This window comes from Pelmatolapia mariae, linkage group LG23 (assembly GCF_036321145.2).
Source record: "Pelmatolapia mariae isolate MD_Pm_ZW linkage group LG23, Pm_UMD_F_2, whole genome shotgun sequence".
In the NCBI taxonomy this organism is placed as follows: Eukaryota; Metazoa; Chordata; class Actinopteri; order Cichliformes; family Cichlidae; genus Pelmatolapia; species Pelmatolapia mariae.
In genome coordinates, this window is record NC_086246.1 from 43,729,077 (window position 1) to 43,754,159 (window position 25,083).

General features: G+C 40.8%; 4 protein-coding genes across 7 annotated transcripts; 3 read left to right on the plus strand and 1 right to left on the minus strand.

Annotated features, from left to right (window-relative positions):
• Positions 1–680: 680 nt before the first annotated feature.
• pak2b (p21 protein (Cdc42/Rac)-activated kinase 2b) lies at positions 681–11,686 on the plus strand. 2 transcript variants are annotated; one of them, XM_063466360.1, is made up of 15 exons: positions 681–936; positions 1,804–2,127; positions 2,231–2,337; positions 2,471–2,621; positions 2,763–2,794; positions 2,884–2,997; positions 3,165–3,297; positions 3,401–3,464; positions 4,687–4,735; positions 8,936–9,048; positions 9,145–9,262; positions 9,369–9,468; positions 9,557–9,753; positions 10,334–10,471; positions 10,580–11,686. In XM_063466360.1, exons 2-15 carry the CDS (start codon positions 1,941–1,943, stop codon positions 10,664–10,666), a joined length of 1,590 nt encoding a protein of 529 aa, XP_063322430.1. In that variant the 5' UTR covers positions 681–936; positions 1,804–1,940; the 3' UTR covers positions 10,667–11,686. The 2 variants fall into 2 exon arrangements, with proteins under 2 accessions (XP_063322430.1, XP_063322432.1); XM_063466362.1 differs by having other exon boundaries at positions 1,834–2,127.
• A 309-nt stretch (positions 11,687–11,995) lies between these two features.
• Positions 11,996–17,892, plus strand: rpp21 (ribonuclease P 21 subunit). 3 transcript variants are annotated; one of them, XM_063466775.1, is made up of 6 exons: positions 11,996–12,141; positions 12,267–12,367; positions 12,865–12,947; positions 13,083–13,217; positions 13,388–13,481; positions 17,853–17,892. In XM_063466775.1, exons 1-6 carry the CDS (start codon positions 12,085–12,087, stop codon positions 17,869–17,871), a joined length of 489 nt encoding a protein of 162 aa, XP_063322845.1. In that variant the 5' UTR covers positions 11,996–12,084; the 3' UTR covers positions 17,872–17,892. The 3 variants fall into 3 exon arrangements, with proteins under 3 accessions (XP_063322845.1, XP_063322846.1, XP_063322847.1); XM_063466776.1 differs by lacking the exon at positions 17,853–17,892 and adding an exon at positions 14,614–14,716; XM_063466777.1 differs by lacking the exon at positions 17,853–17,892 and having other exon boundaries at positions 13,388–13,814.
• On the minus strand, positions 13,885–15,314 carry aqp12 (aquaporin 12). The gene is made up of 3 exons (XM_063466774.1): positions 14,415–15,314; positions 14,127–14,243; positions 13,885–14,048 (listed from the first exon to the last, which is right to left on the minus strand). The coding sequence occupies exons 1-3, from the start codon at positions 15,007–15,009 to the stop codon at positions 13,921–13,923; spliced, it is 840 nt and encodes a 279-aa protein (XP_063322844.1). The 5' UTR covers positions 15,010–15,314; the 3' UTR covers positions 13,885–13,920.
• Positions 17,893–17,928: 36 nt separating the features above from the next.
• LOC134620567 (nucleotide sugar transporter SLC35D2-like) lies at positions 17,929–24,741 on the plus strand. The gene is made up of 12 exons (XM_063466773.1): positions 17,929–18,038; positions 18,349–18,382; positions 18,484–18,570; positions 18,985–19,052; positions 19,164–19,235; positions 19,354–19,422; positions 19,658–19,760; positions 20,410–20,502; positions 21,042–21,109; positions 21,332–21,410; positions 21,494–21,576; positions 23,321–24,741. Exons 1-12 carry the CDS (start codon positions 17,929–17,931, stop codon positions 23,424–23,426), a joined length of 972 nt encoding a protein of 323 aa, XP_063322843.1. The 3' UTR covers positions 23,427–24,741.
• The last annotated feature ends 342 nt before the right edge of the window (positions 24,742–25,083 follow it).

Below are 25,083 nucleotides of genomic sequence, written 5' to 3' on the forward strand. Positions count from 1 at the left end.
AGTTCTAACTAGTTTATGAACTATCCTGCAAGAAAACTAATAAGTAGTTAACCCATCATCTTCCTTTTTCAATATAACTAACATATTATATGTCTATATCGCTTTTCCTCTCTAAAAAATAGGCATTTGTTGTTGTTATAAAAATTTTGCCCTCATTTGGAATGAGTCTTTGTTACTTAACATAAGTCTGTACATTTTTCTGTTGTTTCTCACAGCTTGATGAACAATGATGTATGTATAGAAAGTAAATTGGCTAGTATGTTATTTGCTTTTTTTCATTTACGCCATAAAAATCTGAGTAAAATTAGGCTTTCAAAATTAGGCCATTTAAAATTTCTTAGGGCAGTAAAATAAACAAACGTTACATTAATGTCAGATTAGTGAGAGAAACCTGCCACATTATAGTTATAATTTACAAAATAATTGCTCTGCAGCTGGAAAATTACGTCTGTAAATGCTGAACTACCTAATGAAAACCTAATGAAACTTCCACTTTAATAGGTTTCAGCATGTTTCACATTTTTATTATTCTTAATGCTTTAAAACGTGTTATTGCAGCTCCGGGTATGATCCGTGTGGTTTTGCACACGGGCTCTGATTTTTCCTTTCTCTTTTTTTCTTCTTTGCTTCAGATAGGTGACTGTCTTCACACACCATTCATTTGAAACATTTTATTGAACAGGCCAGGGCTGGGTCGGTAGTTCCGCTTCCCCTTCGCCATAGCGGAATTATCCAAGGGCCGAAAAGATAGAAGAAAAGTTGCACTGTAAATAGTTGGAGTAACCTTTGTACTAAGTTATTTATACGCCGGCTGTACCACCGGGGAGCCCTTGTTACGGTGGAATAACTTTTAAAGGATATACAGACGTTTTGCACACCGTCGAGGATCGTTCGGGATTGAAGTTCTAATCAAGTTTAACTGGTGTGGATTCTCCGGTAAGCTTCTCTGCTCCTGCGTCGCCTTCTTTAGCTAAATAAAGCTCATTTGTGCGGAATAGTTTGTGAATTGGTATGTTTAGTGATTTCTAAAGCACCGCTTAACAGTGTTATTTTTGGGGGATCATGGGGAGGAACCTTCAAGCTTGGTTGTCAAGTTAGCGTTAGCTGAAAGCTCTATTTAAGGCTTGCAGTCGCTATTATAGCTTGCTAATGTTAGCTTCTGGCTAGCACACTTGTTGGCCAAGTAGTTATCCTAGCGTTAGCCCGCTAGCCGCCCCTGTTGTTACTCTCTTGAAGGGCATTTTGAGTAGACATTACAGTAGGAACACCGTTATATGGAAATATGTGGTTCATTCATGAGGTTGTGCTCGTACTTTATAAACCTTAAAATGAAGAAAGTAGATGCAAGCTTTTCATTTTTGTGCACTAGATAAGGAGCAACTTCGTTCTTTGATTGTCATCTGGGCTCCTCTTTCACCTTTCAGATGTTAGAATACGAGCTGATTATTCGAGTTAGTCTGCTGTGTATCATGCTTATGTTTATTCTTGGGTACCCCTGTCGACTCTATGCGCAGTTAACTTTGTAAAGTTGGTGCAGCAGGTCTCTGCAGCAGCTTTTGCACAAGTACAGAGAAAGTGTGATGTCACTGAAAACATGTCAGGCTTTGTGTAGGCTTTTCTGTCTGCTCAGGGTTCTTACGAAACATTACACCTCCCAATGTTCCTACTTATTGAACCTTTGTAGCAAATGTAACTTATTATTTTATTATAGAGGGTGCTTGCTTTCTTGTTACTACACCCTGTTGTATTTCTAGCTTTATTACAGCGTAGTTATACTCTTTCATATATCTGTTTTTCGTCCAGGTACTTCTTGGTGTTTTCTTTCTCCTGCAGTGCATGAACACACCAGTGTCTCATGCTGATGTGAGCGCACTTACTATCCTCACACGCTGTATTCCTGTCCCGGTTAGCCCTGTGAGGCTTGTAACCACCTCCTGGCCATGTGTGATAACGGAGATCCTGAGGATAAACCCCCTGCCCCTCCGGTCAGGATGAGCAGCACTATCTTCAGCACTGGCTCTGGCAAAGACTCACTTTCGGCCAACCACAGCTCTAAACCGCTGCCTTCTGTGCCTGAGGAGAGGAAGCGCAATAAGATCATCTCAATCTTCTCTGGGGCTGAAAAAAGTGAGATAAAAAGATTAAAAGTTTGGCCTAAAATAAGCTCAAGTCTAGTGTTTGTAGCGAGTGTTGTCCTGGTCAATTTGGATAAAGCTTCATTTAATTTCAGGTGGTAGGAAGAAAGATCGAGACAAAGAGCGACCAGAAATCTCACCGCCTTCAGATTTTGAACATACCATACATGTTGGGTTTGACGCTGTAACAGGGGAGTTCACGGTGAGTTCGCTGTTTGGTTATTTTCATTTTTCACTCACTAAACTCTGTTCTCTTGCTACCAAAGCACAACATGGCCTTTAGATTAGAGCTTACATTATTGGACACATTTTTCCTTTCTGTTTTGAATACACAGGGTATGCCAGAGCAATGGGCTCGACTACTCCAGACCTCAAACATTACCAAGTCAGAGCAGAAGAAAAACCCACAGGCTGTGCTTGATGTCCTTAAGTTCTATGACTCTACAGGCAACGGTCGCCAGAAGTACCTCAGCTTCTCATCCTCTGGTGAGAATGTTATGTTTTTGGTACCCTATTTAGGGGTAAACTGATCAGTGAGTGTCACATCTTAATGACACTCAGACTTTGAGTTTTAAATTGACTATACCTCCATGGTTACTAAAAACACACTTTTCTTTTAATTCACAGAAAAAGACACATTTACAGTAGGACCTCAGTCCGTAAGTATCTTGGGACTTTTAAAAGGTATTTTTTATATATTTGTTTTGTCTAATACATGTTAACAAAATCTGCTGTGACTTTATACCAGGCTGCCAAAAAAGGCACTGAACCCTCATCTCCAAACATCAAAGACATCGATGATGATGACGATGATGAAGCGCCTCCACCAGTTGTGGCACCAAGACCAGAACACACAAAGAGTGTAAGTCACCTGCCAGACGTTGGCCTTACTGCGTAATGATTATTATCAGAATTCATTATAAAATATTTTTATTTCACCTTCTATTTCTAATGATTTTGTTTTTCCTTTTTTAAATAACAATTTAAAAATAATCTTGATCTTTGGCTAATGTTTGTTGTATTTTGCAGGTATATACTCGCTCTGTCATCGACCCCATCCCTGCTCCAAGCACGTGTCCGGACGGAGATGTGGCCTCCAAGGCTGCAGACAGGCAAAAAAGGAAGGGCAAGATGTCAGACGAAGAGATCATGGACAAACTGAGTAAATTTTTTAGTCTCGCATAAATACAGTAGACATAATTCATTTTTCCTGTCACTTCCATTTGCCATTTTCTTTTAACACATATTTTAAATGTGGTTTACAGGAACCATAGTCAGTATTGGGGATCCCAAGAAGAAGTACACCCGCTATGAAAAGATTGGCCAGGGGTGAGCGAAGAGTTACTTTTTATATTACAGTTTTAATTGTTTATGTTATAAAACAGGCAGTTGATTTTCAATCTATATTGTCCAGACCTAAGTAAATATTTACAGCGATTAGCCTTTTTGATATCAGATTGTAGGGCTTGATCGATATTAGCCATTTGCATATACATAGGTAACAACATTTTGAATGGCTGAAATGCAAAATTATAAAGTGAGGAAGCGATAGGCAAAACACACTTGGTCCACGTTAGTAGTGCTGATACTGAATAGTTTACTCGTCAGAGGCCGCTCTACAAGTTTCCTCTTGGGAGCAAGTGTTTGAAATGCCACAAGCAACGTAAATGAGTAATTCACATCTGCTTGTAACTGTATGAACAAGTTTATTTTTAAAATGGACTGTTATATTATCTTAGCAGGGACTGATATATTAACTAATAAATAACAATGAAAGTTTGTTTGCTGTATCTGAAAGAAACGGTATCAGTTGATATGCGATATGAGATTTTTAAATCACCAGAGATTGGTATTGTTCAGTCTCTTGTAGATACTCACAATAGGATGAGCTGAGTTTTAAACTGGTGAAGTTATTTACTGGCAAATCTTGCCAGAAGGGCGGTATATTCTGTAACAGTTTGACTTTTTCTAGTTGAACAAGTTCTTTTTTTTCTGTTGTGAAAAGGCCCTGGAGCAATGTTACCATGAGAAAAATAGTAGTAGACTAATAACTTTTAATAGCAGATGTGTCATATTATTAATGTTGATTAATATGTTTAATGTTTTAAAATCCCTTGTTTCTCCAAAGCAGGATTTTTATCAGCTTTTTCCAGAAGATGTTATAAAAACAAAACAGTATAGCAGTTTGAATTTTTTACTGTTTTTTTCACTCTGTTTTTACTTCTGATCATCCCACCCAAAAACAGAAAGTGAAATTTCACAACCAGCTTTTAGTTCGGAGAATCTTCAGCATTGGGTTTAATGTCAAAGTTTACTTTATGAGATTGACAAGTTATTTATAAGTGACACATAAATACTTGTGTTTCTCAGGTAGTACATTCCTAATCAAGATGTGATTCCTCTCAATTCATACAAACATAAATTCTCTTCAGTATTACTGACTTTAAGTAAAACATTTAGTGAGTAAAAATGCATTTGTAGAATAATTGTGAGTGTATAGTTTCTTAGAATATGTGTTGAAGTAAATAAATAATCTTCCTCTTTTTTACAGGGCATCAGGAACAGTATTCACAGCCATTGATGTATCCACAGGACAGGAGGTAAAGACTAAATCAGTAATGGACTAGGTGGTGTCAAAACAATGAAAAATAATAAGGATCATAGCAAGCGGGGCTGTTGTAATACTGCTTAAGTGCCTTCAGAAAGAACTAATTTCAGCTTGCAGCATGAATGACAAGCTAAAGCCACTTTTGAAAGGGTTGGACTGCACCTTTTATTTATTTTTTATTATTCGCTTATAAAAATGATTGTGAGGCAGCTGGTAGTTACTAAAAAGATTATTTGGGTGGTAATACGTAGGTGCACAATTGTAGTTTATAGTGAGCAGATGAACACTGAACATGTTGTAGCTAGAAAGAGCTTTTAGGGAGTTTTACTAGAGAGATAACATGGTGAAGGTGTTCAGGTAGTACATTTGAGACGTTGCTGTGGAGTGACGTTCGTAATGATCTGGGTTGCCAGGAATTTTGTAAGTGTTGTGAGTAGTTGGCTGTGTAGCCAGAATAACAGGGAGATTACTTTCCAAAATATACAGAATGCTTTCTAAAACAGATGAATCAATATCACTTCCTATTGCAAAATGGGAAGCGGATTTATCAGTTAACTTAGACCAAAACTTCTGGTCTCAGATTTGCTTAAAAACCTTTCATCTAATTAGAAATCCCAGTCTTCAATTAATTCAATACAAAATACTACATAGAGTGCACTATACAGGTCATCGGATGTTCAAGATGGGCTTTACGTCTACCAACAACTGCTCACACTGCCAAACCAATTCACTGGACAATTATATCCACGCTCTTTGGTTCTGTCCACCAGTTCAGAAGTTTTGGCGCGAGATATGTGAAGACTTATCAAAGTGTCTGAAATGTAACATTCCAACTTCCCCTTCAGTGTGTTTGTTGGGCAGCTTAGATAATGTCACTTCAGAAAAGAATATAGCCCATATGGTTTTCACTGCCCTATGCATAGCCAAGAAAACAGTCCTCATGAACTGGAAAAATAAAAATAATCTTAATTCTAACCAATATAGAAATTATCTATTAGATTACATTAGTCTTGATACAGCCTCTGCCACCACATCAGATCAATTGCTCTGGGCTCCTTTGATCAGCTCCATTACCTAGTGGGGGTGGGGGGTCATAGTTTGGTCCCACCTTCACTGTTGTGATTGGTGTGGGGGTAGGGACAGGCTTAGGGCGTCGGGGGGTTCCCCAGGAGCATCTTCCTTGGGGGGCTCAACCCGGGGTAGCGGTCATGGTCAATTAAGGGCTCTGTTGGCTCTTAGGTGACGGTTTCCTCGTGGCTGCGTGCAGCGGGGCTAGGGGAGGGTCTGTGCTGACGGACGTGGGTTACTGACCTGGTAGGTTCTGGGGGCGCTCCGTCTCTGGGCTGGGGCCCTGGCCGGGCCTGGGGGACTCGGGTCCTGGTTGGTGTGTTGCCGGGGTTGTGGGCGAGTGGGTGTATGGGGGCCCAGCCCTGGCGCAGGGTGCCGCCAGTGCATCGAGCCACCTGGGTCTTCAACTGGTGGGGGAGGTTGTCACATCTTGCAGGAGCTTTCCTCTCTTCAGGAATTCTCTCTGCAGGAGGGGAAGATATAGGAGAGGTGGAGGAAGATCTCAGCCTGGGCGTCTATTGTCTTGTGTAGTCTGGAAGATGAGTGGATGATGGGGTGGGTGCAGTTTTCTCTGTGGTGGGGTCGGGTGGGCTGTCCCGGGCTCTGTGGGGCCGGGCGGCGCTGCTGCACTGGGCCCGGTCCGGATGGGCCTGGGCCCCCTTTCCCTGGCGGGTTGCAGAGTATGGGGGTGCCTACTGGGGTCAGCGGGGGAGCTGGCCCCAGGGAGGGGTCACTTGCCCCTCCCTTCCTTCCCTCCCCATCTCCAGCTGCCTCCCTCTTCCCGCTCCACCACAATCACCCACACATGCAGGGCCTTGGGGTAGGGGTGTGTCACCAGGGTGCAGAGGAGGCATCCCCCCCCTCTGTCCCCTTCTGGCTGCCTCTGCCTCAATTTTATCTCACAACTTAGACATTCACATTACTCACACTCTCATAACACATACATATAGGATCTTGGGGGTGGGCAGGCTACACGGAATCCAAATTACCATCAGGGTGTACACCTCACCCCTGGCGTCGTTGCCCACCTCTCAATTTAAAATTCACGTAGACATTGAGGGCTAGCAGGAGGGGCTATGCGCTTACCTGCTGCTCTCTGGCAGGTAGCTCCATGCCCTCCTGGGTTTTAAATCCACCTTAGAACACATATACATCAACACTACATATGAACGGGTGGAGGGAGGTTTGGAGTCTTCTCACACCCCCGGTCTCTGCGGCCTGCTGGAGCGGGGGGGCTAGGAGGAGGAGTTGGCCGTCCGACTGGGGTCTGGAATGTGGGGCCTCCCTGCTGCTGCGGAGTCGGGGCAGTCTGCTTCTCTCCACCGCAGGGAAAAGGGTAACACCACCTGGGTCTGGGTGCAGTTTCCCCCTCCAGGGGCAAGGGTACCTAGACCCGGTTCTTAGAGTACGCTTGGGGAGTGTGATTATGTGTACAGTGTCTCTTTATGTCTGTCTCCACGTTGGTTGAGTGTGGAGTAATTGCCTATGAGAGCATGAGGGTGGGAATGGATGTTTGTATTTGAGTGTGCCTGTATGTCTGTGTCTATATGTCATGTTGGGTATCAGACGCCACCTCTCTGGGGACATCTCAGGCCCTCCAAGGTTTGGAGGCCTATCTCCCCCCACCACTTCCCCTGCTGGTGGCGGACGCCCTCAGACATCGGTGCGTTGGTGGTTCTTTGTGTCCGGGGATGGGCGTCCAGGTACACACCGGCTCACTCCTTGGTGGCTGCTTATCGGGGCCTGGAGCCTGGGGCTCGCTCGGGCCACTTCGGGGATGGGGTGCCCTCGGCCTCTCGGCCTGGGGCTCGGTCACTCAGGCACAGCTGGCTGCCGGCGGAGCTCACGGGCATGTCACTGCAACCCCCCCTGGCTTCTGCTCCGCGGCTGCTGAGTGACCCCTCATCTGGGACTCTCCTCAGCTCTTTCCGGGATAGTGGCGCGGCTGCCCCTCTGTTGGTCTTCCTTGGTCTCTTGTGTTCTGGGGGCCTCTGGATGTCTGGAGTTTTGATCTCCTCCATACCTGCTTCATGCCCTGGAGGACGGGGCAGTGGCCCCCCACACCCTCTAGCAGATCATTACATGAAGGAACCTTTTAATTACAAGCGCGTTCATGCTCACAGGTGTACACACGGGTGCTCACACACACAAACTACACCCTTTTTGGCTCCTACCTCAAAGCACACTGTACGCTGTCGATCTTACGTGCTGCACAATAATGTTTAATATTTAGTATTTACTGTCATATTCCCATATATCATTCTGATGTTGTTTATTCTATTACTCTCGTTTTCTTCTGCTTGTTTTCTTTTTTCTTTCTCAACAGGTGATCCAGGTGATCGATATATGTATTTTTTGTCTACTTATTCTGTTGGTTTTTGTTTTTTACCCTTTTTCCCCCTCCCTCTTCTCAGCTGTTTTTTTTCCCTCTTTCTTTCTCCCCTTTCTTTCCCCCAGTCAAGTCTGTCCCGTATTCAGCAAGTGAAAATAAAATAAACAATAAAAGGTGAATCAAATAGACCATTACGGCAAGGCTGGGATGGTCCATTTGGTAAAGTAAATCCGTTGGGCATCTTTCTTCGCCTTTAGACAATAATTCTGATGGCAAAAGAGCCAAACAGGCAAAAAAAAGAAAAAGAAAAAAAAAAGAATAACAGGGAGATCCATCCAAACAACTTTAAAGTGAGAACTGCGGTGTCTTGGGTCTCCATCAATGCACCTGACAAGTAGATCTCATGAACGATGTACTTTATTTATCCCCAGAAATGATAAATTATTGTGTCATAGTAGCCACAAATATGAAAAGCAATCTAGCTCAATAAAAAACAAAGTTTTATTATTTTAATTGTAGCAAACAAAAAATGAAGAAGTTGAATTAAGTTAAACTGAGCAAGAGCTATCAGTTATGCAAGAAGAAGTATCTAAAGTCCAGCATCTGCCCCAACCACTAAATCCACTAAACTTCTTAGAAACTCATTTTATCTCTTAAAGGCATATGCGTATGTGTTTTTTTTACTTCGTCTTTCATAGGTTACTGTGTGACGCTTTACATTAGGAGAAAACATTTTTGAATGTTAAACCTAGAGTGAACTAAAGGTCATATATGTTTTTTTCACACTGCCAGGTCGCCATTAAACAGATCAACTTACAAAAGCAGCCGAAGAAGGAGCTGATCATCAATGAGATTCTAGTGATGAAGGAGCTCAAGAACCCAAACATTGTCAACTTTTTAGACAGGTGAGAGTGAACGTAAACCTACAGCCTGGCAGGTTTTTAAACTTTTTTACAGGACTTTTTGTCTGATTGTTCACATGCGTTTGTTTTATGTGCCAGTTTCCTGATGGGGGAGGAGTTATTTGTGGTGATGGAATATCTTGCTGGTGGCTCGCTGACAGATGTGGTTACAGAAACCTGCATGGATGAGGCCCAGATAGCTGCTGTCTGCCGAGAGGTACGTTACATTTTGCAGTCCTGTAAAGCAAACTGACCCCCACTTTATGTAAAAGGTATAATAAAAAACGCCATCTTTCCCTCTCTCAATTCTTTTTTTCACCCAGTGTTTACAAGCATTGGATTTCCTACACGCAAATCAGGTCATCCACAGAGACATCAAAAGTGACAATGTGTTGCTTGGGATGGATGGTTCTGTCAAGCTGAGTGAGTCCTGTGCTGTAATTATGATAAATATTGCATTGTTAAATCCTTCCGGTGTAAATTGTTTCACTCTTCTTCATGTCTTCGACAGCCGATTTTGGCTTTTGCGCCCAGATCACTCCAGAGCAGAGCAAACGCAGCACCATGGTAGGCACGCCTTACTGGATGGCTCCTGAAGTGGTGACCAGAAAGGCTTATGGGCCTAAAGTAGATATTTGGTCACTGGGTATTATGGCCATTGAGATGGTTGAAGGAGAACCTCCCTACCTGAATGAGAATCCACTACGAGTGAGTGCAGAACACTTTCACACCTTTTAGTTTAGACATCTTTAATATAGTGTAGAGCAGCGTGGGGAAATATATACCATTTTTAAATGAAATGTTTCCAATTTAGTCATCTGTACAGTGTCTACAAGGTCACAGTAAATCACTTACTTAAAACTGAATCAGTGATTTGTGTCTGTCAGACTTTTGGTGTAGAAAATAACTGTGGGCCATAGACTCCCATGATTCAACAGAAAAGCAGGATAAACACTTGTCTTTGTTTATTTTTAATGTTTTCTGATTTTACACCCTGCTCCTTTTTACCACTATAATGAACTTTATTACCCTATATTTCACACTTTGCTTTTTCTGACTTTGCCGCTCTTGGTCTGTTTACATTGTAAGTGACAAGCTTCACTTCTTGTGTGGAATGTGCTCATGTGGATTGGAATATCCCCAGGCAGATATAGAAAGTTGTGCAGCATTAACTTTTGTAGCACATTTCCCACTCAGCCAGTTTGACTTGATTCATTTCCTTTAAGTGTGTTGTTTCCCAGAACTCTGCTTTAAAGTTTTTGTTTGTTTGTCTCTTCCCCTTTGGCAGGCATTATACCTAATTGCTACAAATGGCACACCTGAGCTTCAGAATCCTGAGAAGCTGTCTCCAATTTTCAGAGATTTTCTAAACCTGTGCCTGGAAATGGATGTAGAGAAAAGAGGCAGTGGCAAAGAGCTCCTGCAGGTTACAAACGTTTCCAGTTATTGGCTACTTTTTGAACTCTTCAGTGTTTTATTTAAGTTTGTGGTTCAGACCAGTAATGTTCTCTTTTCACATCCACATCTTTTTTAGCATCCATTTTTGAAGCTGGCGAAACCCCTCTCCAGTCTCACACCTCTCATCTTGGCAGCCAAGGAGGCCATGAAGAGCAATCGTTAGCTGATGAAAGTAGCTATCCTGCCTTCCCATGCTGTGCACAGATATGTGCCAACTATTTAGATTTTGTGCCAGACAATAGGCTGAGAGTGGTGTGCCACTCTTGATGCACCAGCCTTATAAGCCCTGACAAACCTCACTGTGAAGAAGACCAAAAATCTAGAGCACAACCCCACCGCTGTCCATATGAACTCTATTCATTCTCAGATGTCAGAAGACAAGTCAAACTCAAGTGCTTAGTATCAGAGTCGGGCATAGTTAATTTTGTACATCAACTCTTCTGGTGATAAGTTAGGGCTAGGCTTGTATTTAACTTGGAATGAAGAAGATGCCTAGTTCTACTTAGTTTTTTTTTAATCAACTGCCTTAAACAAGTGCAAAATGTTGCCTGATGTATTGTTGATTGTGTCAGTGTCTCTCTTCCCATGATTTTTACTACCTTTGTAATTGATCTTTTCAGCTTGTCGGTGTCTTAGTTATTTTGATACTTGAATTTTATGTTTGTTCCCCTTCTTGTCACATATTGTCTCATTCAGTGAACACTTGTGCTATTTCCACATCCACCCATTGTTTAAGGACATTTCTCTTATTGGTTTTATAGGAAACATTTCAGTGGAGTCATCATCATGAACATGTGTTGTGATTATGTCGTTCTACATTTGTTACACACAACAGAGCTACTGTACCTGTTCTTCCCCTGTATCTTTATAGTCTCCTGATACCAGAGGCGCACCTTACAGGTAAATTAAAATGTTAGATTGACAGGGTTTCTACTTTCTTCTCTGTTGTTATTAAAAATGAGTATTGTATGTTGAACTCTGTCCTTTGTGTTCGTGTTGACTAAACAAATGCTCTTGTTTTTCTATGTGTATATTGTGTACTTAACTAGTTTGAAAAACGTGACCATATGATACTGGTTGGATACAAAGGCTGGTAAAGACAATTTGTTAACGGTTTCTCTTCTGGACAACTAACAACTTTGTCTGCACACTCAAATAAATTCAACTGTTTTTACTTTTGTGATTTGGATGTGAACGTGATTGATGTGTAAAGAGATCATCCGTTACTTCTTAAGCCACACAAAGTCAAAGTAGTAAAGAACAAGAATTACAAGCCCTGCAATTAATTGGTTGTAGAATCAATGAATAATTTCTCTGTGATATGGTTTGATGTTGATATAGCTAAACTACAAAGATACAAGATGCTTGTCGGGTCTTTGAATGGTTGTAGACAGTTAATTCCTAATCGGATGATTTTGTGTTTTTGATTTTCCGAGGTGTGAATCACGTTGTGTGCCTTTATTTTGAAGGATTAACCCGGAAGTATATCAGTTGTAGCTACTTGCAGAGGGTCATACTGTTGAGTTAGAAGTAATCCGCTGTTACTATTAGGGCTAATTTGTTATCTGACTTTTGTGTGTAATGGCACTCCACTTGAAAGACAAAGAAGCTTACCAGAGACTGAACTACCTTTACCAGGTTGGAGAAAGTTTTAGTTAATTATCGTCACGATGCTTCCAGCTACAGTCACGTGCTACATAAATGCTAGCATGCGCTCTGTTTTGAATGTGGTCGCTCAGCTGGTTTCTTACGTTTTTCCACAGGCTGCACATTGTGTTTTAGCTCAAAATCCGGAAAATGTGGAGCTGGCTCGTTTCTACTGCTTCTCACAGAAGACGATTGCAAAGCGTCTCGTTCTCAGACAGTAAGTTGAGATGATAATCGCGTGTACTTAAATACTGATTTTTAACAAATCCCGTTGTTCACATTGTCTGGGGAGCAAAAGAGTAATGCAGCATATTTGGGCGTGCCACAGAGCTCCCTTTAGATAAAGTATGGATGAAAATGTCACAGTTTAAAAAAAAACCCAAAACAAGTTATTGCCAATAGTGTTAAATATACGATACCGTACGAACTACACAAGCACACACAAGGACCAGAGATGGTTTAGTGGGCCCTGTGCTCACAGACCAGCAGCTCAGTTGGCATTTGTCGGGAACATTTGCCACGTTTACCCTGCTGTATTCACAAATGAGAGCAGGCTCACACTGAGAATGTGTGGACAAGTGTTATGATGTTAATGTGTAGCTGTGTGAAGATTCACATATATTTACATGAGACTGGTCTTGGAGCTGATGGACAGTAGTAAAATCAGAATGTACTTAAAGATGGACTAACATTTTAATGTTTCAATTTATGTAGAGATCCATCGGTGAAGAGGACACTGTGCAAGAAGTGCTGCTCGTTGCTCATCCCAGGTGTAACTGCTACAACAAGACAAAAACGTAAGCCCCTATTATCTTTCAATCCCTACTTAATGTAGGCAGTCACTTTCTGTCCTGTGTTTCAGAAATGGTTGATAATGAATAAATATTAACATTTTATTTATTTATTTATTTAAACTGAATTTCTTTAATAAGGAAAAAACAGCAAGACTCGCTTTACCGTGATGAGATGTCTCAGTTGTGGACAGAGGAAGACCTTACTGAATAATCCAGATTACTGTTTATGGGCAGACCGAGCCGAGGCTCAGCTGGAGCAGCAAAAGCAGAAAGGTGACAAACTTAAAACTTACATTTAATACTAATCATACCCTAACAAAATATGGCTTATATAAGCATGCTGCCAAATTCAGTAATTAAGAAATTCATGTTTGCTTGCACACGGGACTTTTAGGACAAAAAAATTGTGCTGATTTTTTTTCCTCTCTCTTTCTTTCATACAGATTCAATCACTTCTGCTAAAAATCAGCCAAAAGACACAAAGAATGACGGGTCACAGACATCAAAACTCAGTTCTGCGCAGGGTGCTACCAGCACGTAGGTCCTGCTCTACTTGCTTAACATATAAAGAACTGTTCTTAATAAAAGTTAATATATAGTTTTGTTGTGTCACATCCACCCACAGACTAGAGAAGGTTTTTTTTGAATGTTATTTAAATGAAGACTTCTTTTAATTTCATTGACTGTTTTTTTTTTTTTTTTTTTTTTTTTTTTTTTTTTAAGCTTTTCTGATTACAAGGGTTTTTTTGTTTTTTGAATGCTAACACTCTAACATTGCTAATTTTTGTCATATGTATGTTGTAAATTGTTTGGTTTTTTTTCCAAATAAGAACTTATGTCATGATTAAATAAGAAACGGGGGACAAAATATGAAGATTTTCTTTATTTTCTTTTATTTTTTTTGTTTTGTTAAATTAAAAACATCTCTTTACAGCTGAGCACTGGTAAGTCAAGTTTTGCATTTAAGAAAAAACTTTCACTGTTTCTTCTTTTCTGCTTTGTCTGTCTTGGGCACTCTGAAACGTGTCTTCTGGGAGTATAGCAGATTCTTGGCAAAGATTCTGGGAATATGGCCCATGTACAGGAGAACAGCCAAAGTCATACCTAGAAATCAAATGTTTATTGTATGTATTGTGTTCATTTTTTAAGACCTGAAAGTACATGCACATTTAATCAGTTTACCTGTGAGAGAGCCCAGCCAGTAAACCACTGCATACTCTGCAAAGGTAAATCCAGAACAGTGGAAGGTGAGTCCATATGCCAGTGATGGATTCATGTAAGCTGAGGTATAACCTTTGGCTGAAGAAAAGAATAGAAAAATACAGTTTTTGTTAAATTTTCAGCTTTAAGTCCGCTGAACTTTCAAAGTAAAAACAAAATGCAAATAATGGATCCTTTGGCATCAAAAAGCAGAAGGTAAAATGTTTAAATAATACAAAGATTAGGAAAGCCAGTTATTCCCAGGCTTACCTGAATGGGACAGGAATGTGAGGAGGACAGCAATCAGTGGTACTCGGATCAGAGCAGATCGGCGGCATAGGTTTAAGTGGATGATGTGCAAGACGAGGGCACAGGCAAACTCGGTAAAAAATCCCTGAAGCACAGAAACCAGCAGAGATGTGCTGCACTCACTGACCATCAGATTTTTGATCATGTGCATGTCTGTCAGCTCCAGGCTCCAGTAGTATTTGGCTGCAAGAAGGCCTAGGTGAGCCCCAATAAACTGGGCAGCAACATCAAGCAGTGTGGTTACGGTGGTGGCCTCAAGCTTCAGGAATTTCTGCACAGCCAGGCTGGGATTCCCTGATGCGTCACCACAGATTATACCGTGTGTGAGCAGTACCACAAACAGTATGGTTAAAGTCACATCAGGGCCCAAACCCCCGGCCCACTCGCCCACCTCCACGATGGTCTGCACCTCCAGCCAACATGCCACCAGCATGAAAGAAGATGTAAACTCTGAGATGAAGCTGAACCGTGGCCGTTTTTTAAGGAGAAATCGAACTGAGACTACAAAAGTCACAGCAGCCACAAAGTATCCGAGAGACGCATTCAATCCAGACATGGCTCAGACGAGATGTCCCCTTCTGTGTTTTGAAGAAAATGAAATTAGCGAGGGGCTGAATTTACCACTGTGCTTACTGTTTGACAACGTGGCACATGCACAGACACAATTCTTATCAGAGACACGTCAGGGTTTTTATCCCATAACCACCTGCCAAAATACACGTGGGCTTTTTCAAGGTCAGGTCAGGAAGCTGGCCATTATTCACTGATCATTTATTATCATCATTTTGTAAAAGCTCAGGTTAAAGTGACTCCCCACTCTGTCTAGAAGAAATAAATATACAGTGGATTTGTTTCTTGATACTGAAAGGCTTGGGGGTTTTTTTGTTTTTGTTTTTCTTATTTTTAGATAAAATTCATATATGAGGATTATACAGCTTGGAGTCTGTATAGTAAATTGAAGCATGTATTGGTGATAGTTATAATTTTTAACACTGAATCAGTGTAGACCTTTTTCCCTGAGGGACTCAAGCTACTGTGAGCTATTGCACAGAAAATACATTTTTGCAAGCAGGTTACCACAAAACCCAGATTTCAATGTCAAGAATGTGAATACAATGTATTTTGTAAAATTTAAACAATATGATTAACAAAGTCTGCACAGGGCATACAGTAACACAGAGGTTCTCAAACTGTGGGCCAGGCCACAGTTTGGGAACCTCAAGTGCCAAATGTACCCCTCTTACAGTGGTTTGGAGTGCCAAACCACTTATCCAGGAGACAGCAGCCTCCGGAGAAACCCATACCTCCATCTCCCCACCTACCTCCTCCATCTCACCTTGGTGAATACTGAGGTGTTCCCAGGCAAGCCAAGAGATGTAATCTCTCTGTGGCAAGGGTGTACCCTGGGGCGTCCTTCCGTTTGGACATGCCTAGAACACCTCGCCCAGAAGGCATCCTGATTAGATGCCTAACCACCTCAGCTGTAGGAGCCATTCATATGACCCCTATGGAAAAGAAAACATCAAATGGAAAGAGCATCTGGTGGTTACACCTTAGCCCATGGGGGTGCACATATACACACACATTTTATATGTCTATACATATATAAATAAATGTAGCATGTATGTCCTAAGACGGCAACATGATGAGTAATGCTACAAGAACTCTACCACATATATAGCAGATATAAATGGCAAAGGACAGAAGTTCAAGACATTCCTGATCATAGGACCGATATGAGGCAGCAATAAAACTCTTAATCTTATCTGCACGTATCTTAAAATTTCCCTCGTGTGTGTTAATGCTTTATTTCAAGCCTTGATAATCTACAACCCTCAAAATATAGGAAAGAAAATTAGGTTTAAAATACAACCTGTTAATTAAAGTGTCAGATGTTAAAACTGTTAATAATCTTTAACAAGAGTCACAAATATAAAACACAATTCAAGACAATCCATCCAACAGTTAATGAGATATTACAGCCTGGCAATTTTTCCTAAAACTAGACTGAAAGAAAACAAAAATTATCTGCTTTGAATCAAATCCACCTTCACCAGTTTTGTGTAAATCTGTGTGAACTTTAACTATCCAAAATCATTATCCAGAAGACTTTTAATATCCATTCATGTTTGGGATAAAAGCATCACGTTTTCTAATCATCCCAATAGCCGTGGCCTTAATGCTCCTGCAAACTAATCAGGAATAGCCCAAGGAAGAAAAGTAAACCCCCATCAACAAAGGCCCATCTTGATAACCTACTCCTTTTCTCCAAAGGATCAACAAGTTATTGTTGTCTAACAAATTTCAGCTTATTACTTCATCAGGGTCATGATGAAGGCAATAAGCTGAAAATATGTTAGTCAAACAAAGTTATAACATTTCCTACACATGTTGCTGTAGCTTTAACCTCTGAACGTGCACCTTGGAAGTAGGTGAGGTGAGCATATTTCGGCACAGGGGACCCTCAGAGCTCTGTTGTCTCCAGGACATACTTGTTCCTGTCATGTGCTTAAACAATAAACAATATTTGGCAGGTCTTTTTCAGTATTGTGGCAAAAAGGTGTAATTGTTTGTTTTGCACTCACAAGGAATGTGTTTGCCTCCATCTTGTGACTGAGAGTAAACATGGTACATTTTATACGTCTTAATGCATTCTCAATCATCCAGTCAAGTAAATCTCCAAAGGTTGATTCTGTTCATCTGGACGTAGCGTTTTCAGTGGGAGAAACATTTCGTCACTCATCCAAGTGACTTCTTCAGTTTCAGGTGACTACAGGTTTCCCCAGTCTTATAAACAGTACATTTGCATAATGACTGTTGTTGATCAACATCGCCCTTGTTTTAATTTTTGTTGTTTTTATTGTTATTGCCGTTATTATCTTTTATCTTGGATTTTGAATTCATCTTGATTAGCTGTGGTGTTTGAAATGTGGTGAATAAATAACTTATCTTGCCTAACCCCAATTACATGTAATAAAGAACAAAAAAACCCTTCTAATTTGTGATTGGACTAATCGCATCACATGTCAGGTTAAAAACCGGGAAGTGCCGAGCTGCCTGTAAATCAGATGTGTTTGTGAAAGCTGGGGGGATAATAAAGCTGCAGGAAAGATCAAATATCCTTCCAATTCTTGCTTTAAGTTTAATGTTCCATGTCAAAAGAAAGTAGAATGCAAAAAATAAGCTAAGCCTGGCTGGTGATTTCATTCGCAGTGCTAGCTTTGTACAAACAAACAAAAAAACTCGTTCATTTCATGGTTAAATTTCGTGGTTAAATTTGTTGCGCGTAATGTGATGCTCAGACTTGGGGCGGAAGTTGTGAAACGTGTGTGTGTGTGTGTGTGTGTGTGTGTGTGTGTGTGTGTGTGTGTGTGTGTGTGTGTGTGTGTGTGTGTGTAGGTGGGTGAGCCTACAGTGAAGAAGTGATGGGCAGGGGAAGAGCCGACTCTCAGAGAGGAATGAGAACTTGTCGGGGATGGCGGACAAACCTCCGACGCTGGTCGTGAAGCTGTTTGCCGCCGGGTTTTACGGTCTCAGTTCGTTCCTGATCGTCGTGGTGAACAAAAGTGTCCTCACTAACTACAGGTAACGGCATAGCGGTAACGCATGTAACGGTTACGGTCGATAAGCTGTTTCCATGCTAGCTAACCTAGCTTGTGGAAGTTGTGCAGGCTGAGCAGAGCAGGCAACACCACGGTGCTGATTAGCCTAACGGCAACTTTTATCCAGTGATGGTAATCTTGTGGTTCACACTGCAGGGAGCTTCTCTTTCTGTTGCCTGTGTTGGGCAACATTTTAACCCTTGAGTGTTAAGTACGAGGTTAGCTTACTAACTACAGTGTGCTGAGCTTCTAAAGCATTAAAATTTACTGGAGTTTCATCTCTACTTTTTCAGGTTCCCGTCGTCGATATGTGTCGGAATAGGACAAGTACGTGATACGTGTAACTTCTTTTTTTGTTAACCAAACTAACACCACACCTTAAAACCAGGCAGGTATCGACACTGATTTCTTCATGAATCTCTATGCAGATGTTAGCCACGGTGATTGTGCTGTGGGTGGGCAAGGCTGCAAGGGTGATCAGCTTCCCAGACTGCGATGAGACCATACCTCGCAAGGTGAGACTCACCTGTCTATTTATATATGTCATATTCTAAATGAAGAGCACCAGTCATTTATTACTAGTTTCCAGAGGTCCACATGCAGTCTGTTCATCTCTTAATAAACAGTCCAAAAATCAAATGCAGAGGCCTAACATGTATAATTTGGCCAATATAAGCCACTATTTGCCCATTAATAGCATATCAGTATTGACATGTATTAAAAAAAGAAAACAGATTCATTAGAAATAGTTTAGCAGTGTCTGCAGTACCTGAAGTGACTGTGGTTTAGAAAGTAGAGGGAGTTAGTTAAACTGGAATAGGTCAGGTTTATGGTGATCGCTGCTTGTCCATCAGATAATTCATTTAACCGTGCTGGAGCTGTTCTTTCTTAACAAAACCTCCCTATCCTTTTTTTCGTTTTTTTTCTAGACATTTCCTCTACCTCTCCTGTATGTGGGAAATCAAATCACTGGTTTGTTTGGAACCAAAAGGCTAAAGTAAGCTCCACATTTTGTAACAATTCACACATTTAAAAACTATTTGGCTATTAATGTTGATGTTTTTCGTTTAATGGATTTTCTGTCACCGTTTACGCCCTGGTGCACCAGTCTGCCCATGTTTACAGTCCTCAGGAGGTTCTCGATCTTATTCACTATGCTGGCCGAGGGATTTCTGCTCAAGTAAGATCACACACAACAGATAACCTACTTTTCTTCGCCATTTACTGGTCCTTTTTTTGTCCGGTTCCAGTTCTAAGTGGTCATATTGAATTTCTTTACCGTCTTTAATTTCTGGCAGGAAGAAATTCTCCAGACCAGTTCAGCTGACAGTGTTTACAATGATCCTTGGGGCGTTTATAGCCGCGAGGTAAGTTCTACTAAATCCAGGTGTGCTGGCTGTTAACCGAGATTTACCTTCACTACAAAGAGGTGCTTTGTCGGGATATAGGTCCACATGTAGTTGCCATTATCTTCAAGAAAGTTAGACACGTGTTATAAAGGAGCCCTGCCTAAACGCAGCTTAACTACAGCTTAATTGTTAGCCATACACATAATTTATTTTCTTGACACTTTCGATTGCCTTTTCTTCTTTCTGATCCTAGTGCTGACTTATCATTTGACCTGCAAGGCTACATGTTCATTCTCCTGAACGACATCCTGACTGCAGCCAACGGAGCCTATGTAAAGCAAAAATTAGACGCAAAGGTATGTGATGGCAGCATCTGATGAATAGTGACTATTGTTGGGTGGGAGCTGTATTTGGCATTGAGCTGATTACGTGTGAATGTAGAGAACTCGAACTGCCCTTCAGTATCTTGCTCAAAAGAACCTGGCGTGTGGAAATACATTGAGTCAGTTCTTTTTACTCCCACGAATTTGATTAGATTAAGAGAAAATACTTGTGATTCATTGTTTTGGTAAAATATCGCTGTGCTTAACTAAACAGTTTTTTTTTTTAGATTAGTCGTCAGATCTGTTTGGACTGACTCCGAAATATCTTGTTTAAGCTTGTTTAAGTCATATTTAATGTCACAAGGGCAAACTGAACTACTCAGTTCTCATGTTTCTGCAAGGGCCGATCCAAATTTAGTCTATGACGCCTATGGAGCGCCATCTCCTAGGACTGAGCTATACAGAGGTGTGTGTATGAGTGAGGGGGTGAAGCCGATGAAGCCATGTGAAACAGAGCATACACAAGAAGTCTTAGGTGGTGCCATGCATGACATCTGTATGCTACTTAGTGAGGAATGCACTGAAAGGCTTGTGAATAGCACTCTGTTCTGGCTCTGCATATTACTTGTGTTTTCCTGTTGCTCCCTTCCCACCTGCTTCTCTACCCTTTTCATTTTTTCAGGAGTTGGGGAAATATGGATTATTGTACTACAATGCATTATTTATGATAATTCCCACTCTGCTGTTGGCTCTTGTGACTGGAGATATGCAGAAGGTGAGGAGTTAGCTTTTCTTATTCTACTTCTACTACTTTAACACTATATTTGTTAAATTAATGCTTTATTTTAACCAGAGCTGTTATGATTTCAGTACCAACCAGTTATTGCTAGGTTTAATCCTGCATTTAAGTGAGTGCACATATGTCTAAGCATGGGTGTGTGCCGTAAATATGAGCTGTCTTTTCATTTGGTCAGTGTTGGCAGACATTCTGGGTTGCCCAGCTGGGGCCCAGCAGCCAGAAAGGCACAAAGATGCTATTATGCACCTAGCAGAGTTATTACAGCAGCATCAAGTACTTCCCTTGACTGAGCAACCAACATGGATATAAACTAAAACGCCTCAGTTTTTAGGCTGCTCACTTTCTTTAAGTGAATGCGTGACATTACACATCAAAAACCACTAATGTAATATTTGACTTTACTAATCAAATGTGTTTCAATCGGTTTTTTTTCTTTGCTTTTAATGTTGAAACAAATATAATGTTTAATGTATTTGTTTCAGTTTGTGTTTCTCATATTCTGCTTCTCCTTTCAGGCAGTGGAATATGAGGGCTGGTCAGATGCATTGTTCCTCACCCAGTTCACCCTGTCGTGTGTCATGGGGTAAGATATAGGCTTGAGATTAAATGTGGCATGCATGAATTCACTATCAGTACAACATCTGGATGATGGCACATTTCTGTGATTTGCTCTTAGATCGGTATTGCAGTCTCAGTTCTGTCTTACAGCTTGTCTACAATGTTGCATTAACATTTTGAAATCCAATTTCAGGCTCCAATAAACGTTGAGTGATTTACAACATGATTACTTATTTATTTTTCCCAGGTTTATTCTGATGTATTCCACTGTGCTGTGTACACAGTACAACTCAGCATTAACAACTACTATCGTGGGCTGTATTAAGGTGAGCTGCTCGCTTGAGGGAACTGTTGAATACAAAACAATGCAAAATGCTCAGGTTTGTTAATGTTTGCTTCATTTTTACAGAATGTCCTGGTGACATACATTGGAATGGTACTCAGTGGAGACTACATTTTCTCATGGACTAACTTCTTAGGTTTGAACATAAGGTAAACAGATCCCATGTGTAGCTGACTGTTTCTCCTGAATCCGAGGGTCAAATAATGTCACCCCCTCTTCTCTGATACTCTGGTATACACCTTCCCCTAGGGGAGTGAGAACCGAGGACCCGTGTAGTTGGAGCTTTTTCTCTGGTAGTAGTAGTAGAATGCAAGCATATCCACCCTGGCTCGCTATCTGATCTGGGACACTTCCAAAGTGGAACAAAGTCCAGCTCTTCTCTAAGGCTACGTTCACACTACAGGTGAAAGCGCATCAAATCTGGTTTTTTTGACCCTATGCGACCTATATCTGATCATGGTATGACAGTGTGAACGGCACAAATCCAATATTTTCAAATCCGATCTGGGTCACTTTCGTATGTGGTACTGAATCTGATACATATCCGATGTTTTAGAAAGCGACTGCTGTTTGAATGGTCATGTCGCATTAAATCCGTCTTTTACGTCACTGACACAAGACAGACGCCAATTATCAGCTCCGGAGAAGCGCCCGAGAAGACATCGCGAACGCTTCCTGGCCATCCAGTGTGGATGTTAGTGAAACTGTTGGGAAGACAACGTTGGAGAAATGTGAACATTTTATTTGTACTGTATAATCTGCAGATTCTGACAGGAATCTGCAACTATCCTTTGAAGCACCGCTCCTCTCTAAAACAGCAATAAGGATAATTATTAGTTTATTTACATTATTATGTAAATAACAAAATAACTTAAAGCAAAAATTGGGAAACGTAAAGTCCGAAGTCTTTATATTAAGGGCCATCAGTCAAACAATATTGTTTGCTCTGGGTCTAAACAGAGCGCGTTGTGTGTGACGTCTTTTGCGCATGCGGGCCGCTTTGAGGGTTCACACTAGAGCGCGTTTGCTGTCGCATTTTATTTGTAGTGTGAACAAGCAGACAAAAAAATCGGAATTGAGCATTAAGACCTGCAGTGTGAACGTAGCCTAAGAAACTGGTTACAGATCCCAACTATAAGTAATCAGTATCTCAACCTCACACACCACAAGCTTCACCAGAGAAGTTACAGTCCATGTATTGCTAGCTAGTCCTAGAAGCTGATGATTGGACCACTGCCCCTCTGTGAATTGCCACCTTAATGTGGCAGAGGGGTTTGTGTTTTCCAAAGATCCCAGAAACTATGTTGTGAACAGCAGTCTTCTCCTGGTTGGGTCTCCTAAAAGAAAGTGGGAGTGGTTCAGAAAACCAATATGATGACCAAAAGATCAAGGGACCAGCTTACCCTGCCTGGGACTTGGTTTCCTGGGTCGCACCCTGGAGCTGGGCATGGACCCATGAGGGCTTGAACAGACTTAGCCTGAAGTAGTTACAAGTCTGCCATCCTGTGATCCCACCACCTACAGGAGGGGCTGCAGGGGTTCAGTTTTATGCAGATTGGGCAGTGGTGCACAAAATGTTACTTCTGTTGAAGTATGAAAAATCTGATACAGAATCAGAAATGAAACAGTCTGACTAAATATAGCAGGATGAGCACTAGCATGATAATTCTTGTTTCTCAGTTTAAATACAAACTGTTCTCAGCATCTGTTCTTCTGGTGGGAAAATAAAAAGTTTCTGTTGACACAGATAATATTGTATTCCAGCCCTGCGGGAATTCAGATGTGTCAGCTGGATCTTATTTCTAGTTCTACAACTTTGATGTGCTGTAGCATGTTCTCTTAATGTTGTTTTGATACAACATTTTCATGTCACCTCTCTCAATTTTGTTGCAGTATTGCTGGCAGCCTGGTGTACTCTTACATCACTCTTACAGAGGAACAGTCCAGCAAAGCAAATGAAAACACCAAGCTGGATATCAAAGGCAAGGTGGTTGTATGACAGACACTGGATTGTTTTTTGTTTTTTTTATTCTTATGCTGATGAACAAAAAAACTCTATTTTTTAGTAAAAGTGTAATTTATGGAGTATTTTGGCAGTAAAGGCATGGGATTGGTGGGAACAGTGTTCCAGACACTTCCGTAGTGTGTTTTTGTGGAAATGGAGCAATACCATTGCCATGCCTCTCTGCTGCTACCATGGTGACGAAACCCTCCCAAGTGTTTGTAGGTTGATTTTTAGATAAGTTTCTTTCTTTTTTTAATGTTGTATTTTGATACTGTTCTTGTGAGCTTTGAGAATAAGGGAACATTAGGTGAAAAATATTTATACAAACATTTGATATTTAGACAGAACATTTAAAGTTAAATGTTGAGATGATGGAAATTTTCTTGAACACAAGCGCGAACAGCTGGATGCATCAGCTGGTTTACACATTGGTGTGTACTTATGAGTCAATGGGAATATTAAGTAACTTATTTAAAAAGGCACAATCCTTGTTCTTGCCTTTCAGTTTTGCTGTTTACAAGGAATGTAACTATAGATGCCTTTCTGAGCACAGTGAGATGCACTGACACTGTCATTTTCCGTTTAACTCTTTGTCCCCATACTTTATTTTATTTTTTTTTTGCGCAAACACTGTCACACGCTTGTTAAAGACGCACGTAACGACACTGACCTGACCTCATCCTTTAAAACAACCAAAGCGGATGGGCAGCAGGCCGTCAGTTCTCATCAAGGATTGTGGCTTTAAATAGTTTTGCCTTCTTTTATTGGGAGATATATTGAGATGACAGTTTACATTTTGCTCCCTCAGTATTAGAGAATGTTTGTTGTGGACTCTTAAAGCTGTAACTGGTTCTCTCTATGCAGAATTAACAAACAGTATATATGGTTTGTTATTTGTACAAGGGGATCATTTGTTTGTGTGTTTTTTGACAAAATGTGATCGCACTTTTAACTGAGGTAGCATCTGCAGAAGAGTGACTAACAGCCACGCCTCCTGTTACAGTCATTGAGATTAATGTATGTTCCTGAAATTTATTTCAGGTTTTTTGGGTTTTTTTTTTTTTAAGTGCTATGAGATGAACTCACTTTTTTTTCTTCTTTTTTCAATTATCAGGTACAAGTGTCTGCTTTTAAAAAAACAAAACTTTTTAATATCATCAGTTTATATTTATTACTTTTTTTTAGACTTTATTAATTTGTAGGTGGAGTGGCTAGTGAATTGTTGATGCTGATCACATCTCAAACACAGTAACCATGATCTTGTAGCTGGAACACAATGTATTTTTTACATTAAAAACTCTTGACTTTATACAGTGGTTGTTTGCATTGCTGTAATGTCATTTCAGCATCTAACAGAATGTTCAGAGTACACACTTGAGTGTTTTGTAGGATTGCACCTTTTTTCTGTTTTTTTTTCTTCTTTTTTTTAGCCAAATGTCGTAAGACAGCATTTATGCTGAGTAAATGTTCAAAGTTATGATGGGTGAGATACTTTATAGTCTTTGACCTTTCAGACTTTGTTACTCCCGGGGGGGGCAGCAACGCAGAATTGAAGGCTAAATATCTGCCAGTTTACCTCACAGGTTGATAAGATATCCTCCAAGGCTAAGTCCAGCTTCTCTAGTTCAGCTCCAACCAGAGACCCTTAGCT